The 18648-nt window shown below is 35.4% G+C and overlaps 1 protein-coding gene and 1 pseudogene across 3 annotated transcripts in view; both read left to right on the plus strand.

Moving 5' to 3' along the window:
* Positions 1–18648, plus strand: part of Dennd1b (DENN domain containing 1B) — a 234093-nt gene that overhangs the window by 114508 nt on the left and 100937 nt on the right. For all 3 annotated transcript variants that reach the window (XM_041648352.1, XM_041648351.1, XM_041648353.1), the window contains 3 exons: positions 1549–1649; positions 7230–7275; positions 12828–12929. In XM_041648352.1, coding sequence (XP_041504286.1) covers positions 1549–1649; positions 7230–7275; positions 12828–12929 — 249 coding nt within the window. The remainder of the gene's footprint in view (positions 1–1548; positions 1650–7229; positions 7276–12827; positions 12930–18648) is intronic.
* LOC121446633 lies at positions 9378–9496 on the plus strand (annotated as a pseudogene).

Consider the following 18648-nt stretch of genomic DNA (forward strand, 5'->3'; position numbering starts at 1 on the left):
AGCTCAGCTTCATGTCTAGGCTCTCCAGCTTGTTTGTGCCCTTCTCAGATGCTTGATCTGTACTTGTTAAATGTACAGATTTGAAGATTTCTAGTGCCATGATGTTTGCTGTAATCAAGGAATTAAGAGTATCATTTATTGAAAGAGTGCTGTGATAGACTAACAGAGATTGTATGCAAGGCACTGGGATCCTGTGTCAGTACCAGGTAGGAAATGTGAGTCAGACTGCATTGTCTGTCACCTAACCTTGACAAAATAACTTGACTGGAAAATATATAATATTGTATGATTGAAAATTGTAGTGTTTTTATTTTTGATCACATTACCTTAATCCTTAATTAATTTTTTAATTGAATGCAGCCCGTTTGCACTTGCAAGTAGAAGAAAGATGCTGTTAGCGAGACTTTGATTCCTCTGTGCTCATGTGTTGTTTTCTATGTAGTTATTGTTTTTATATTTTAAGCTCTTTTTTTAAAAAAGATGGAGCTATTTCTTTATGGGAAGTCTGTAATGTGTTTTCGTACACTTTTTTAAAAAATTCTTACTTTGAAGTTAAATAAAATGGCTTAATTGAGAACCTTGAAATAGAGATGATAGTGAAACTTTAAAATAATGAAAAGGAACACTGATTTAATTACTACTTCAATCAGTAAAAAATATACTTTATAACTATAGTAATATTTAAGAAAAAAGCCACGCAGAAAGAAATATGAATGAGGATTAGTTAGGTGGGAGAAAAAAGTGGTATCCCTTTGTTAGGCATTAAAAAAATTTAATTAACTGCTTGCCCAAACACAACAGTTAAAATGGCAATTACCTCTAAAGTAGCAACAGTGTAATTGCAGCCGCTGTGATCTAAAGCTAGGAAACAAAATGTTAATCTGGAATGAGAAGTTTAAATATGAAATTATGATATACTTGGCTTCCTGTAGTACAGCTGTCAAGCTTGGGCAGCTCGCTGGTCAATAGTGACATTCTATGTGTCAGTGAACAGAGTCTCCTGATACCATAACCCACAGTTCACACATTACTGAAGCTCCAACTGTCGAACATTCAAGTCCCCTGGTATTATTGCAGCTTCCAGACTCTCCTGACTGGCTCATGTTTCATTCTTTGGCAATTTGCCCTAATGATATCCCTCAGGAGCTTTCAGCCTCTCTTCTTTCCATATTTAATCGTGTTGTATTAATCTGAGTGATGTGCAAACTGTGCTGCACAAATTGTCATTTCCTACAAGATTTTCTAAGAGACTCACTAATTTTTTCACTTCAACTTTTATTTATGGTACAAAATTTTACCTTAACTATATTTTCAATTTGAATATAAAATCTGCATATGATTCCCAAGAAACTTCTTTTGCTGTGTGTGTGTTTTTCCGAAGGACCGTAGAGACACAGGCTTTTACATGTGGAGTTGGTAAAAACAGTGTATGCTATGTCACTGTGTCAATTGTCCTATGATGATCACTCATCTCTGATACCTTGAACATGCCTTTTTCTTTAGAGGGTCAGCAGCCCCTCATTATTGTTCCCTCTCTGTGAATTTTAGTTAACCGCCTGTCTGCACGGCTCGGCCGCTCTGCTCTACCCGATGTACTGGCAGCACATATACATCCCCGTGCTTCCTCCACACCTGCTGGACTACTGCTGGTAAGCCTCGCCAGACCCTCAGCCTGGGTCCACCATTAGAGTCTTGTGTAGATTAAAGAGTCCACAGAAACTTGACTCTCAGAGAAGTTTTAAGTATAAAAGAACATTTTTATATGCATTAAAATAGTTCATTCTAAAGATAATAAAAATTTAGATTTGGCAGATGTATTTCTTTAAATTTTGCAAATTTCTTTTGTGGTCATTTAGGAAAATGATATTTAAGTATGAAATACAATTTTATTGTGTGACTCAAAGATTATACAATGGCTTTAGTGTCAGAGAACAATATCCCAGGTATCAGTGTTTATCTGTCAAATCTACCCATAATCCTATTGGCTCCTTGAGGACAAGCTTTCATACCTTTGCCTGTGATAGACACCCTTTTCCTTCACTTCCTCTCTTCGCAGTAGCACCCTGAAAACAGTATTGTGAAAGTGATTGCGTCTAGTATAAGAAATTTTGAGAGTCTGGTCTGAGGCAAAGTGTGCCTAAAGCAACCAAGAAAACCAGCGTGGAAAGTGTGAGAGCAATTGTGAGAACTGGCTGGCTCTAGAAACAGCTCCCAGTGAGCTCAGTAATCTGAGTTCAATCAGGCCACTAGAAACTAGAACAATGGCCAATGGCCTCCTTGTTCTCTCTGACTGGAATTTAGCAAGGCTTCTCTATAGTAAGGCGAGACAAGGAGGAGACTCCAAAGCAGAAGCTTTGATTGTGTCTAGAGAAGCCACTTAAGAACTAGATCCCCAATGCTGTAGTTTTGGTATTCGAGGGTAAAGAATTGTTTTCACCATGCAGGCATAGTTAATTTTCAAGAAATTTGTTGAGATTTCTTTATCTGAATCATGCCTTTGTATAAATTCATGTTTTACACACACACACACACACACACACACACACACACACACACACACAGATACACACACAGATACAGACACACACAGATGCGAACAGACACAGACACCGAAATCATTTTGCATCGATGATTTTCTTATATCAAAGCTAGTATTAGTAAAAAATCAAAGTCCTTTTGAATTAATATATTTATTTAAAATTTTCATTATTTCCTTAAGGATTGTTGATTATTTAAATATGCGATGTTTATGCAAAGGGGTGGTAGGTGTTTTATTAAGTTTCTGGGACTAGCCTTCTTCAGAACAATGCTTATACTTGTCCAGATTGATTACACTGCTCTACTGTGTGTTTCCATATGTAGTAACAGTATTACTCATGCTGTGAAGTAGGTAGGCAGTGACTCGCCACTGCTGTTCTTACCTTGGAGAACTTGAAAGGAAAAATAGTTTTTGTAGCCTGCAGGATGTACTTCAATTATATTATGAAGTGTAATGTGCACAAATCTAAGTATAATGCCAGATCAGTAAGTAAGTTTTTCTGTTATAATTTTAGAGTTTTCCTTTTGACCAGCATATTTAAAATATTTTTCCTACTTCAAGGCAGAGAATGCAGTTTGTTTACGTTGACGTTCTGTAACTAGACATTTATTTTAAAGTTCTCTTTTCTAAAAGCATTATACAATTAAAGTATTTTGAGAACTAATTATATGATTAGAATCACATTTTGCAATATTACTTGCTTCATAATTTTTCTGACCTCTTATAATAACATATAAAATGTTCTGACCTCTTATAATAACATACCTTTCAGTTCAATTCCATGTAGTATTATTATTTCCAGAAATATTTTATTTTACCCTGTTATCGAATCTTTAAGTAAGGAAAGTGTTATCCACTTTAAGTGAGGAACTTCTCTCTCCCCTCCTTTCTTTCTTATTGCTTGCTTGATTCTAATGCTAGAAAGAGTGTTTAGGACAAGTTTCGATGACCTCCATGGCAGTATTCTCTGGTTCAGAGTAGAGCAGTGGTGTCTAAACAAGGAATTGTGTGAAAACTTTCTGAGCCTTAAAGTCATATGATTGGCTCAGTTTTTGTTAAAGGATCTCTATCCATCTATGTGACTTCATCCTATTGTAGAAAATATGATAGATTAAGCAGTATCCTAGGGAAAACCATTCTCCATTTACGTCCTTGATATTAGGATCATACTGATACATGCTGAAGGAAGAAAAATGTAAGTTATTCCCACAACAAAAAACTTACTTTAGTTCCAAATGGGGCCACATTTTTGGGGGGGTTGCATCTATCTTGGTTAACTTTTCAGGGTGTTTGGGATGTTGAAAATCCTGAACGATTCGTGGATCAAGAAAACATTTCTGTTTTGCACCTCGTGTTAGGGATGTGCCATAGACTTGGCGAACCATAATGCCCTCTTGTGACCATAGATGAATAGCACATCTTGTTCCTTTGACACTTTTATTACATTGTTGGTTGGTCCATCCGTTCATCCATCCATCCATCCATATACCTACCACCCACCCTTCCATTATTTAGTGACCACTTTTTGGAAAGCTATACTATGTAATTCAATAAATAAGCTTTACTTATTTATTTCCTGAAATACACACACACACACACACACACACACACACACACACACCTCTGCACACCTTCATGCACACATCCGAGTACAGTATAATTATAATTATATTAATTATAATTGCTATAGCAGAATCACTCAGAGAGATCTGGGTGGACAGCATTCTTGCTCAGTTCAGGAAAGCTGTTAGGTGGAAGTGATAGCATCCGTGTTTTCCTCTTACTCAAGCAAAGCAACAGTACTCGAGTATGGTCCATCTATTGTCAGACACTTCAAAACTGTCTGAACCCATAAGCATGTAGGAGTGAGCATGTGTGGCTCTAAGGCCACCAAGGTTATCATAGATTATTATCTGCTCAAGCAGTGCTTAAGTAAGTCGTTTAGTCTAGATTATGTCTTTGACACTATAACATTAGATTCTAAGAAAAAAATTAAATAAAAAATTATATTCTTTCAGACTACTGTGATTGATGTAATATAGTATATGTTAGGTAAGCTTATTTGCATTAGCTTAAGAAGGAAAAAAAAAGGGTAATTTTGCTTAAAGATTCTACCACAAAGAAGAAATCGTTTAGAGCCGTCTGTACTGTCTTTTCTACATAATATCACAGAGAGTAGGGCTTGAAGACAGCCTTACACATGGATAATGGAGCATCTTTATCACCATTAAACACTTACTGATGTACTAACACCCTCATCAAAGTAGAATAGCTATTCCAGCTGGGATTGCAGAGTGACTTTCCATGAGATTGGCTTATGTCACAATAGCACACGTACAGTTCTGTGGTAAAGAAACACTTATCCATTTGAATCTATAAACACTGTATTCTGTCAAATATCATAATGATTTTAGAAAATTATTTTCTAGTATTTTCAGTTCAAACATCTGTAAGTTTAGGAATTAGCTATAAAAAAATAGACTATACAGCCATGTTCAATGATCCCATGAAAGACTTTTGAGTTGATACATTGTTAAATTTGTCATAGAAGCCTGCTACTATATAATTTTAGTTCTAGCTTAATTTATATGAGCATATTATTTGTATCTCAGATTGTAAGTAGCTTTCAGAAACATTTCAAAGGTTTTTTTTTCTGGATTATTTGTTAGTTTAGACTTTTGCTTTATGAAATGCTGGTTTCCTCAGTGTTTGTCCAATATTTGTAAGATGGGTATACTTCTTAGTTTTACAAGGCTCGAATATTTTGGTTAATACGCTTACTAAAATATTCTTTAGAATTTAAGATACTATGAACTTTTTGGTATTATAAACCTCATTGGTAAAAATATTGTAAACCTCAGAGGATCTGGAAGTTTGCACAGTGTTTTTAAGATACTATCTTTGATGTTTGATGGATGTGGTATATTTAAGATACTGAGAGTTGGCTGGCTGTTTTGTGACAATTGCCCAAAGTTGTGCTTGGAGCCCTGGGAAGTGATCTGCATTTTATGTCTTGTGTGGAATTGTAGAAGGAACCCTGGGACAAGAACTTAGCGATAACCAGCTTTCCCTCTGCCAGCCAGAGTGCAGCAGTCCACACTTGTTTCCTATTTCCTTCTTAAGGCAGAAAATCCATTAGTTCCTAAGGAAATCAAGGCATGTAAGTAGTCAAGTGAAACTTACAGATTATCACACCAATGCCATCCAGATGCTCAGTTGTATAGACATTTTAAAAGAATGAAAAAGAACAAGGCTGCAATAAGCAAAGACAACTAGGAGCGAGAATTAACACAGTAATGAAATCTGCATGTACATAGTAATGAGAAACAACATGACTCATGGTTTCTGGGATTCTGGATATATAGACTATTTTAAGTCATCTTTAACTGACTGTACTTGGATCTTTCTGAGATGCTTTGAGACCACTCAGGGTATCTGTTAGCATTATCTCTCACTGCTTCTCTGCAGTGAAGTTCATATCCGGGAGCCTGAGCAATTCTGTTTAGTGACCGTACTGTTCAGAGCATTATGTAAACCTTCGAGAAACAGGATTTGAGTTAGCAGAAAAGGTTGGTGTTAAACGTAAGAGGTAGCTATGGAAGGATCCCCAAAAATGTGATTCTAAAAAGTAGTTATGTGTTCTCATATTGTTTATTATTTTCATAGGCGTCTGTCTGTCCTCATATTTTTCTGTTGATTATTTTGTTTCAGATTTCAAGATGAATACTTTTCTTCCTGTATTTACTAACAACTATTTCTAACACTTTCCTAATTCATATGTTATATACTAAAATGATTTAGTATCTTTATATTCTGCTGGAGCATAAGGTCCAGGAGGAAATATATCCCAACAACATTGTTTATTACCATATTTAAGTTTCTGTCCAAGGGCCTGGATCTGATATGCTCCAAAAATTGTGGCCTTAAATACTTAATTCAAACCTGTTCTTAGACTTGAAAATTTTTTATTAAAATTCTTATATTAGTGGCAAAGATGGTGCTCATCTTTAATCCTAGTTCTTAGTAGGCAGAGGCAGACAGATGTCTGTGAGTTTGAGGCCAGCGTGGTCTACAAAGTGAGTTCTAGAACAGCCAGGATACTCAGGAAAACCCTGCCTTGAAAAAACAATGATTATACTAGTAAGAATGAAAGTGAAATGAACCTGCAGGGACACGAGGACAGGGGCACAGAGCGGACCTGTTATGCCTACGTCACTGGTTCTAGATAGTGACAACAGGATAGACCGACACAGTAAATAGTGAGTGACTCGTTAGGTACGAAACCACGACATACATTAAAATAACAGATAATCAAATTGAATAGGAGTGTGTATAAAAGAAATTAGATACGTTGGATGATTATTTAGAATATTTTTGCTATCAATTACATGGAAATGATTCAGTGTAACCTACACCTTGATAATCTTCTTAAATAAAACATCTTATTTAGGCATATAACTTTTGATTTAATAATAAATGATTTCAAGTTTTTATATAAGCAAACATTAAATAATAATGGCCTATAAGATGAAATACAACTTTTATATATTGACTGTTTTTGAGTATCTGTAACATCTAATGGTGGAACTGAGCACTAGAAGTTAGTTTTTAAGCATTTGAATTGCTTTTGTGTTGTTTCAGTTTTAATGAACAATATGAATATATACATACATATATATTTTTAATTTAGTGCCCCAATGCCATACCTGATTGGAATACACTCCAGTCTCATAGAGGTGAGTATCTTTCTCAGTAAGGTAGTTATGAAACTGATTTTTTAGAAATAATGGATAAAAGTTTTATTTAAAGCTTACTTGACTAATGCTGAGACCTACTAGATTGTCATAATGGATGTATGTAGGGGTCATTTTCAGAAGGTGCCAATGAAATCCATTCACTTTGTGCAGTCTACTTGTTTGCCCTGTGGTGGCGTGAAACCTGTGGAAATGGTTGTATTTCAAACCATGTGGTCAGTTTTCAATACCAAAATTGTTCCCCGATGAACCACTGAGTTTTTGCAACTTGAGATTTTTTGTATTTCACTTTTAGTACAATATTTTGTAATTAAACTTTATGTGCTAATGAGTCACCAAGTCAGTTTTCTTTTACACGACTTCATTATTTCCAGTTTGTCAGCTGATTTGCCAAAATGTGAGTTTAACATACTAGTGATACAGAGGCAGGCAGATCTCTGTGAGTTCGAGACCAGCCTGGTCTACAAGAGCTAGTTCCAGGACAGGCTTCAAAACCACAGAGAAACCCTGTCTCGAAAAACCAAAAAAAAAAAAAAAAAAAAACCAAAAAAAAAAAACATACTAGTGATAAACTTATTAAATAGAGTGTGGTAGGTCATTCCTGTGGGGCTAGTCCTTAAGAGACTAAGAAAGGAGTCCCACAGTGCTAGGCAGCCAGGACTTCCATGCCAAGTAGAACTAAAGAGAAGATCAGGTGTAGACTTTTCTAAGCTCAAAGTTTCTGTCCTGCTGTTAGAGATGAATTTAGTAGTTATTTTTCTTTTTATACTGTTATCACATTTCAAAATGATTTTTGTTGCTTCCTTTATCCCTAAACTGAAACTTCTTAAACTTTAAACACTTGGGTTGCAGTCTTTGAGATTCGCAGAAAGCATGTCATGTGTGATTGGCATGTGTGTGCATTGGTGTATACCTTTAATCTCAGCACCCAGGAGGCAGAGGTAGACTGATCTCAGTGAGTTGGAGGCCAGCCAGGTCTACAAAACAAGTTTCAGGAAAGCTAGTGCTATAAAGAGAAACCCTGTCTCGAAAAGCTAAATTCAAAACCAAAACAAACAAAAACCAAAAAGAAAGGAAGGAAGGAAGGAAGGAAGGAAGGGGAAAAGGGAAAGGAAAAAAGGAAAAGAAAACGACATATAAATTACCAAAAGGCTAAAACATGAGATTTGAGCCAACTGAGTGGTGGTGTGCTTGCTGATGTCCGTTTCAAGCATACACATTTGTCTTTTGCTGATTGTACAGAGTAACGTAAACAATGCAGCACTGTTGCTAATGAACACACTGATGAACTGGGTGTGATTTTCCTGCTAGTTCCAACACGTCTTTCCTATGATTAGAGAAGATTCTTACTAAGAGAGAGTCCTATCCCCGAGAGAGCTTTAATTGTACATGTTCTCAAGTTTGGGGCTCCCCCCCCTTTTTTGCAAAATTCTGGGACAATAGCAAAAATTCTTTTGTTCCATTATTACTGAAGTATAGATTTTAATGCATTTTAGTAGGTTTAACACGTTTTTAATATTGAAGTCTCAGTGGGATAAATTTGTGACTCCTTCTATTTTATGAATTTTAAGAAACTATTATAAGCCAAGGATACAATGTATGAAATGAGGCATGAGCATATAGATATTTACTCTGTGATTAGATCAGGAAGTAGATAACCTGAATTTCGTAGATTGACTTTCATGAAATGATTTGTTTGTATTTTTTTTCTTAAAAGTAACAGTTTGATTTTCATGACTTCCGTAACTAAATATATTAGTATCACACAGAATTTTATAATGTATTTACTTATAGAGATGAAAATAATTTAAAATTGAAGAGAGTACCTAGTAGTTTTACATTAATTTTGGGTGTGTAGAATGTTTCTACAATCTTTATTTTTATTTATTTATTTGAAAAAAAAATTTCTGCCTCCTCCCAGCCTCCCATTCTACAATCTTTAAAATGAATAAATTATGCCTTTTCAAATTATGATGATTGAGGAAGTACATTAGCTATATCATTTAATTTATCACATAACTTATTAACGACTTACAAAGATATTTTAAATTTAAAATAATTCTTAGAAAATTTATAATTAAATGGTCTTTTGCCATACCACCCTGAAGGCGCCTGATCTCGTCTGATCTCAGAAGCTAAGCAGGGTCGGGCCTGGTTAGTACTTGGTTGGAAGACTGCCTGGGAATACTGGGTGCTGTAGCCAAAAAAAAAAAAAAAAAAAAAATTAAATGATTTTCTCCCTCTATCTTTTCTGGAAGCAGATTTTTTACTTTTTGAAAATAATGGCCATTCTAGCTTTCAGTGGCCACTTGGATTAGAGTGTGGGAAGTGTGCACGCCTTCAGTGATGTGCTTGTTTGTTAGCCTGCTCTCAGTTTGTAGCCAGGGAGGAGAAGGTACGATTGCGCTGCCTTTTAACCAGGTGCATAGCATGTAAACTACAGTAAGATGATAATTCATTCTTCATTATGTCACTATCAAACAGTTTTAAATTAATATTTTTATTTTTTCATTTTATTTATAATATATGTTTCAATGGGAATTTAGACCTTCCCATAGTTAATATACGAGACAGCGCTGAGTAACTTTTTGCCTTTGTCTAGCAATTGCATCTATTTTTGGAAAATAATAAAGAAGACCTATTGTCCTTTTGGTCATTACAGTCTCAGCTAATATTACTAATTATATAAAATTCTCCAAGTTCTAAAGCATGAAATGATTTGTTCAAATACTTTCAAATAAGAACTATTTGCCACCAAGATGTTTTTGATGACATTAGAACAAAAGACTGAAGGCGTAAGTCACAAACAATGCCACACCAATTCGGGGTTATGATTATTAGGGTGGTATTTATTTAAAGGGGAAAAAAACTTACAGTTCACTGTCCCAGGCAACAGCCCTCTACGCAACCAGGAAAGGAGTCTAGTCGCAGGCGGAGCAGGAAGTGAAGAGAGAGAGAAGAGGGAAGTGGCCGCTGTTTTAAAGGGAGAGAAACCACGCCCCAGTGGGCTGGTACCTCAGCGGTGATAGGCTGGAGGAGTGGGAGGACCTCCCGCAACAAAAGACTGAATAGTATTAAAATGATATGTAACTTTGAAACTTTCTTTCACTTGTTTTTATGTAATTGTGAGTAAAGAATGATGAAAACATGTCTTTTCAAAGAAGAAATTTATTTCTGAAATAAGGAAAGCCAGTTTTATTTTCCCAGCCTTCAGGGTGAAATTAGTGCTGCCTAATGTGTAACTGAACTTGGAAGCTGCAGACACAAGGGTGAACTTGTTTGTTTTCATCTGTACCAGACTCTGAATTGCAATGTTGTTCCCCTTTCGTAAGGTTCTGTGCTGGCTGCCCTGAGCCATTCCAGTACATTAGTGAGCATACTATACATAGCCGCAGTGTGTACAGGGGTGAGAGACACACACTCAGCACACCCCATAAACATATGAGATCTAAAAATATAAGACTGAGGAAAAGTTCTGTTTCTGACTTGCATGCCTCGGTCAGGGAGTCACAGCTAACACTTGATTTGGACAGAAGAAATAGAGTGCTAATATCAGCATTTTCAGATAGTTAAGTTGTAACCTACTTCCCCTTTTGCTTATATAGATTTATTCTATTTCAGTTTCAGTTTATTTATTAATAATGAACAGAATTTTTTAACTTTTATTGAGTGGTCCCTTGAACAAAATTTAATATTCAGGCAATATCTGCCTTAAGTGAAAAGCAATTCAAAAGGTCTACATATCATTTTAATACTATTCAGTCTTTTGTTCTAATGTCATCAAAAACATCTTGGTGGCAAATAGTTCTTATTTGAAAGTATTTGAACAAATCATTTCCCATTGGAAAAAATGAGGTTTAGTCTTCTGAATTATATCAATTTTTCCAGCATGAGAACATCACAGAAAGTTAAATGCTCATCATATTATGACATACTTTTTCTAAGCAAATAGCACATATGTTTTGCTTATAAATTGTTATTAAAATTATAGATAATACGCATGATGACCGAGTTATGCATTTAGACCTTTTAAACATCTGCATGAAAAGGAAAGGAAATGACCTTAATTTTAGACGTCTCTTTAGAATGTCATTTATATCACCAGAATGATTTCTTGATAATAACTTAGAGGTAGCATCTTTTAATTCTGATTTTTTTTCATTGGAATATTTTTTTCCAAGACGGATTTTAGATTCAGTATCCCTTGAAAATATACAGTCTATGTTTTAGATTTTTAAACCCATAGAAATTCTTCATCCCCAGTCATCATTTCTGTAGGAAATTTAACATTTATCTAAATACTCAAAAAATTTGAAATCCAAAATGGATCAGGGACACTTTAATCGAATCAACTTGTAAGAAAATAATTGGTTAAACTAGTTTAAAATTGAAACATTTAGCCAGTGGAGCTTGCCTTTAATCACAACATTTGGGAGGCAGAGACAGGAGGATCTCTGTGAGTTCAAGATTGGCCTGGCCTACATCATATTCCAAGACAGCCAAAGATACTTAGAGAGACCTCCCCCTTTTCAGAACTATACTGATGCACTTAACTAAATGTGCTGCACCAAAATTACCACCTTCCGGTTCTGCCAGTTGGCCTGTATGAAGGGGAATTCTGGATTTCGTGGCTGGATTTCATTGCTTGAGCACATCATTACCCTGAGGAATGTTGCCACAGTAGAGTTCGGTGTTTTAAGTAGGTATGTGAAACAAAATAAACTATATTCTCTCTCAGCTATGACAATTTTGATACAATTTTTATAACTTTCCTATTTGTAAACCTATTGAGATGCCATTTTACTAAATCTCCAACAACATGGAAAGATAAATCAATCTGATGAATTGTTAAATTTTGTCTTTTTTTTTGGAGCCAGGGTTTCTTTGTGTAGCACCGCCTGTCTTAGAACTCACTATCTATAGACCGGGATGGCCTCTGCCTCCCAATGCTGGCATTATAAATGTTGCTCTTTACATACGAATTCACATGAGGACATAATTGGCAAATTACATATTAGTAGTCTCTGCATCATCTTCTCATTTCACTTCCAGTCCTGCTCATGGATGCACATTGGTATGGCCATATAGGGACATTTGTTTACATAAAATGTACTTCAGTACTATAGTCATTATTATTAGTTTATTTCTCTCGCCAATGTATTCATGCTAAAACGAGTTTGACCCTGGAAACAGTTTTCCATAAGTTTGACATTGAAATGATAAAAGCTACAGCTTTTATATTTTTATGCACCTCTTCTTATTTTATAAGTGTTATGCTAAATGTTTGGCAGCCATTTTAATTGATATTAGATGAGGAAATTTTCTACTCCAAGCATTCTAATCAAATAATTTTGGATGAATTATAGTTAAATTTCCTTTCTCAGAAAGCAAAGTTGTTTATATTATTTTATAATATTGAATTTCCCTCTTTAATTTTTCCAAGCTGCACTAAGATAATTTTTTGTTTCCAAACGCATCATAAATTTGTACAAAAAATATAATGAGATCTTTTCATAATTGTGTTTTTTAAACAGAAAGTGAAAAATAAATCATTGGAAGATGTTGTTGTGTTAAATGTTGACACAAACACTTTAGAATCACCATTTAATGACTTGAGCAACCTACCCAGTGATGTGGTAAGTCCAAGGGATGTCTGTGGTGAGCAAGAATGTTTGTTGGTGGACCCTCAAGTTACTGTTTTCCACTTTGTATCTGAGCCTTTAAAGTCGGTCTATACAAGGGTTTTAAGAAGAACCTATGTAGATTCTATTTTTAATATTTTACCTTTTGGCAGTTGAGATTTTAAATAGAATGCCGTGTTCCTTATTGTAAAAACGGGATCATAATTAAAAAGCTAGATGCATTCATTACGCAGAGTTTCTTTAACATCGAGTCCCTTCATCTCGTCTTAATCATTGTATTACAAAGTAGGCATTCTGTCTGCCTGGTGGCATGTCTTGCAAAAGAACGAGAGAGTTTTTGAAGGCAAGAAGAAGAAGGGGCCAATTATCGGCTTTTGCTTCCCTGCCACCTGCCAGCGCTTTTCCTTTTAATTAATGATCTGATGGCACTGGTCAATATAATAAGAAATGCTTGTACAGTTGGGGTCAGAGAATTCTGGCTTTGATCTCTCTCAACTTTCTGAAACATTTATTTGTTTTCTCTAAATTATTTCAGTTTTATTTTAATCTTTCCTGTCCTGCTGAGGGCCACAAGAATGAAAACCTACAGTTTGTCATCTCCTTTGGCAGAGCAAAGAATGCTTACTTCGAATTCTATTTGTAAATTAAACTGCAAATCCAGTTTGTCATAAAAGACATCTGATCCTTTTGAAATGATGAAAACTGTCTTTTGTCTGTAAAGCTGATAAATTAAGTGCTGGTTCTCTTCAGGTCTTTGATCTTGTGGATGGTGTGTGTGTGTGTGTGTGTGTGTGTTTTAATGGGATATATTCTGTATTTCTTATTAAATAATCTATGTAAAATTGCCGTTGTTGGCTTTTGTGTTCTTTAATAAAGGGCAAAATTGCAAACTTGTGCTATTTCTGTATATATATTTGATGACTATTTATATGTCTTTATAACATAGTTTTAAGTTTAAAATATCTCCCTTCTTTAAAAGAAGCCCTCAAAGTGTTCATTCTTCTCAACATTATTAAAATTTGAGAATTGAAAGTAAACTTTGCAATAAATTTTTCTCTATTTTCTTCATTATGAAGGAGTTTTAGAAGGTGAATTTAAAACTCTCAAGTTTAAATAATACATTAGTACTAGCCTAGATTGTTCCTATGGATAATGATAGGAAAATGGGAATTTAATATCAAAGCCAAAATGCTTACGCTTATCAATAACCAGCCCAGTCCCTGACCTTTAAGCTCATTAGACTGAGCTGTGTATTCTCTGCAGTAAAACTGTGAACCATCCAGACTCAGACCAGCCGAAACTGTTTTTCTCTCAGCTTAATGCAGCCGGGGGCTTCGTCATGAATTCTGCAGAGACTGGACTGCTATTAAGGATATACTATGTATCTAGAAATCCATCCAGGTAGTTTTCAATGGGTGGAGAAATCCTTCCGAAAACAGAATCCTGCTTTTCAAAACATTTTAATTATGGCATACACATTTCCTACTGTTATGTTTACTAAAAAGAAGACTGAGAGGAACTCTGCCTTTCTCTGGATTGAGCCTTTGAAGTCTCAGCATAGTGGGAATCCCTTTTAACTGAGAAGTACTTTGCTTGTAGATTTTTTTTTTTGTAATTAAGATTTAAATGTATAGGAATGCTAAACGACGTTCACAGATGTACGGATACTCATAGAGGTTACAAAAGAAGCGGTGTGCTCTGATTTAGCACTACATTCAGCTAACCGCCATTGTGCGCATGTTGGAAAAGGAGCATCGGCAGCTAGTGCAGGCAGATTGCGAAGGTGCTGCCATTTGAAGGCCACAGACTTGCTGACAGCTGAAGACTCAGCGAGTAAAAGCTCTGAGATAGAGCAAGGGCTGTGTTGAAAATAAGAGGTCTTTTCAAGTCGTGGTGATTTTCTAAAATATTTTAGACGATTGTTCATCTCATCTTTAATAAAGTTCTCATTTTCATCAGTTTTTCAAGGCTGCCCTTTAGAGCGCTACACAGTTTAAAATGGCCAATGTTTTAAATAAGATCTGATAAAATCCTGAATGATAACTGAATTTTTGTGTGTGATTTACATTAATACATATTTTTGAAGCTTGAAAGGTATCACTATTGGCATTGTTTGTTTAGTTAGTAAGTTAACTGAGATTTAAAAGGAGGCCCTTTTGAAAGCATCCCCCAAAGCATTTAAATTATGCTCCCAGGCCGGGTGACTGTGTGTGCATGTGCACTCTATTACTGTGTCCCATTGACCAGTGGCCGCGGCTGCTCAGAGGTCAGTGGTCACAGTTGTCCTGAATTACTAGCTCTTTTTTCCTGTGGACCCTCTGGTGCGTTGCATGCTGTAATCTTCTTAATGGCTTCATTCCAATATTCACACATAATATTTTAGATTTATTGACTGTTAGAAATACTACCACGCCAGTAGCACTTCCGCTGCTCTTAAGGTATTTAAAAATTGGAAAAATAAATCAGGGCATGCCTCAGGAATGCTTTGTTTTCCTTTTGGGAGGGAAAAAAACCACCTTTCTTCCTGTTTTCTGACAGAAACACTTGGCTTTTGATTTCATCATTTCACTGTAGATTTGGATCATCAAAACCAAACAAAATCTAGATGTTTTATTGGGAATGATTTTAAGGGAATTATTTCATAAAAAAAAACTTTTGAAGACAGTGACACATTGAGACTCTTTTACAGCTTGTATATGGAAGTATTGTGATTTTGTTTTAGTAATATGCCATGTAGACATTTTCAAACATATGTAGTTGGAATATTTTAAATAAAAGAGTAAACTTTAGGGCCAAATAACCATCAATCAAAGTTAGTGTTCTGGTGGTGTGTTTATGAGAACGGGAAGGCAAGTTCAATTATATATAACTGGGTAAATTTCAGATGAGTTCATTTAATTTCAGAAAATGAACTATTGAAATCCCTCATTCCATATATTTATAGACAGACTTAGTTTAATTATGTAGCAACTTAAAACTTTGTATTTCTTACTTTTACCACTCATTTTGATTTTTGTCATTATTAATATTTTATAATAATTTGGGAAATGTTACTATTCATAAAGTAAGAAGGTAACCTATTTACTTGCTGGAAAATTAGGCTAATAATCAGAATTATAGTATGACTTAGGAAGTATGTTCTCATAAGAATGTTAAGACCAGCAATTGTAAACCAAGTCTTACAGATGAGAGCTGCTGAGAGTTGACTGATGTCTGACAAAGCTACTTGTATTAGAATATTCATTACAACAGGCAAGTGGTCTTTGCATAACCATCTTTTGATAATTCTTATTTATTAAAGAACATGCTCTTATTTTGGTAGACAGACGGAGGCACAGGAAGTATACTGTCGATTAGCTAGAGCTGTAGTGAATAAGGCTGGTCTTTGTTTTTCTGCCTCGCAGGAAGTGGGATACACATTCATGAGTAATGGGTAGACATAGCTACAGTTTCTTTCTCAAGCAGCTTGTAATTCTTGTCTTATTAGAGGAATAGCAACATGTTATATTTGATTTAAATTTTTTCAGTTTTTAAAGATATTTTTATCTAGCAAATACTCTTGTTGGAAAATAATTGTTTCGTATGATAAAAGTTAGTGAAAGTGTCTATCACCTTTACATGTTATTCTGTGTAATGACCAGTATAGTTGAGTATAGTTGTCAGACATCCACTGTGCACCTTTACATGATTGCATAGGGGCACGCTGTGATAGAATAGCTAGGTTTTGGTATAAAATCGTGTAAATTCTAAAGTATTAGGAAACACTTTTTATAAATGTTCTTTTGTAAACTCTTACACTTGTTACACTGACATTTTAAAATATCCTTTGAAGGAATATGCTAATGATTTAATTGTGATATGAAGGGGAAAATCACCAAACTCACGAGGAACCTAAAGAACTAGAGAAAACTTCCAAAACACAAACTTGAAATTAAAATTTTATTTATTTATTTATTGATTGATTGATTGATTGATTGATTTTTCGAGACAGGGTTTCTCCGTAGCTTTTGGTTCCTGTCCTGGAACTAGCTCTTGTAGACCAGGCTGGCCTCGAACTCACAGAGAACCGCCTGCCTCTGCCTCCCGAGTGCTGGGATTAAATTTTAAGAGAGTTTATTTGGAAATTAGTTTAGAAAAGGATTTTAAAATTAATTTAAAATTATAAAGTATATAAACTAATCTCTTGTGGCCATGGATTTTATCAATAAATGTTTAATTGACTGACTCGATCTTCTAATTTAACGAGAAGGCTTTAGCGAGTTAAATGTCAGAGTTATAGGAAGATAAGGCCCGGAGACTATGATTTCTGTTCCAGGCATGTCCCAGCTCTGCTGTGATCCTGATGGTGTGAATGGTCAGGGAAGCCTCCAGCAAACGCCTGCGATGGTCCATGCTGTAAATCTTCAAATTACAGCGTGGCATGGAGAACATTTAATGTTTAGAACAGACTTGAGGAACCGAATCTGGTTTCAGTTTTTCCTTGAAGACGTCTACACATGCCCATCCTCATCTGGCATCTGTTCTCCAAACCTCTGCCTCGCCAGGCTCTATGGTGTGCTTTGGGAGTAGTAAGCACTGGACGAGGGAGTGCAGATGAGAAAGAGTTACACCGTTTAAATACCTTGACACAGAAGTTTGCTTTTACAAATCTCTGTGTAGTTATCATCCAGTATATTATACAAGGATGCTTTTATTGGATTCTCATAATGGAAAAACAAAAAAAACCCAGAACATTCTATACTGTTTTCCTACAATATAACATTTTATTTCCTGCCTGACTGAAAAAGCCCTTGCTGTTATGGAATTCTAATTGTCTGTGAAAACTCATTGTCTTTTTAAATGATTATTTTCATAGATGTGATCATTTCTAAAGTAAATTTTTTGTTGGCTATTACAGATTTTACTATTTTCCTACTTTCTCTCATGGTATATTTTCAGTATACAAGACTTAGATATGAAGAAAGGGAAAAGAAAATACACCCCAACTTTAGATGTGCTTGAGAATATCTCAGAACTCTACTTTTCTCTCACTTGAGTAAGAGTTAGCCCAACTTTGGGGACTCTCCTCTTTATATCTGTTTTGTCCTTAATAAAGTTAATTCATTGCTGCCTGTTTTACTGGCTGTAAGAGTTCATGAGTTCCCTGGGCTTCCTCTAGCCTTTCATTTTTCAGAGATGCCACCTCTCTCTCTAGCTCTCTCCCCATGTGCTGTATTAGCAGCATTCTTTTCTGTTTCTTTATTGCTAATGAGGAGTGGCAAGAAATGGTGCACTTTCCTTTTCATCCTTTGACGTTGTCTACCGTTTATCCTACTCCTGAAAAGCCTTGCCTCTCCCATACTCTAACAGTGTTGTGATATGCAATACTTAGTGTGTTGTCCTCGGAACTGTTCTAAATTTTGCTTGTATCATAAGGACTCTGTGAACTTTGAAGTGAATTATGATCCTGACGCCCATTGCAGATGCTCTGCTCGAGTAGCCTAGAGTTAAGGTAAATCATGTCTGGAACAGGTGGTTTTGCTCACTTTATGTACTCTTTGAGGCATTCATTGGCTCAGCGTGTATTTATCAAGCGCGTACTGCGTACCCATATCATGCCGAGAGCTGATAATATAATGGCAAATTAGAAAACACATATTATAGCTTAAAGACACACATTACTTTGACAGGCTCGTCTGGTCTGGTATTATTATAGATGTTGACAGATGTTATA

The sequence above is a fragment of the Microtus oregoni genome, unplaced genomic scaffold, assembly GCF_018167655.1.
Source record: "Microtus oregoni isolate MIOR12 unplaced genomic scaffold, Mior012 000003F_ref0000135, whole genome shotgun sequence".
NCBI classification, from domain to species: domain Eukaryota; kingdom Metazoa; phylum Chordata; class Mammalia; order Rodentia; family Cricetidae; genus Microtus; species Microtus oregoni.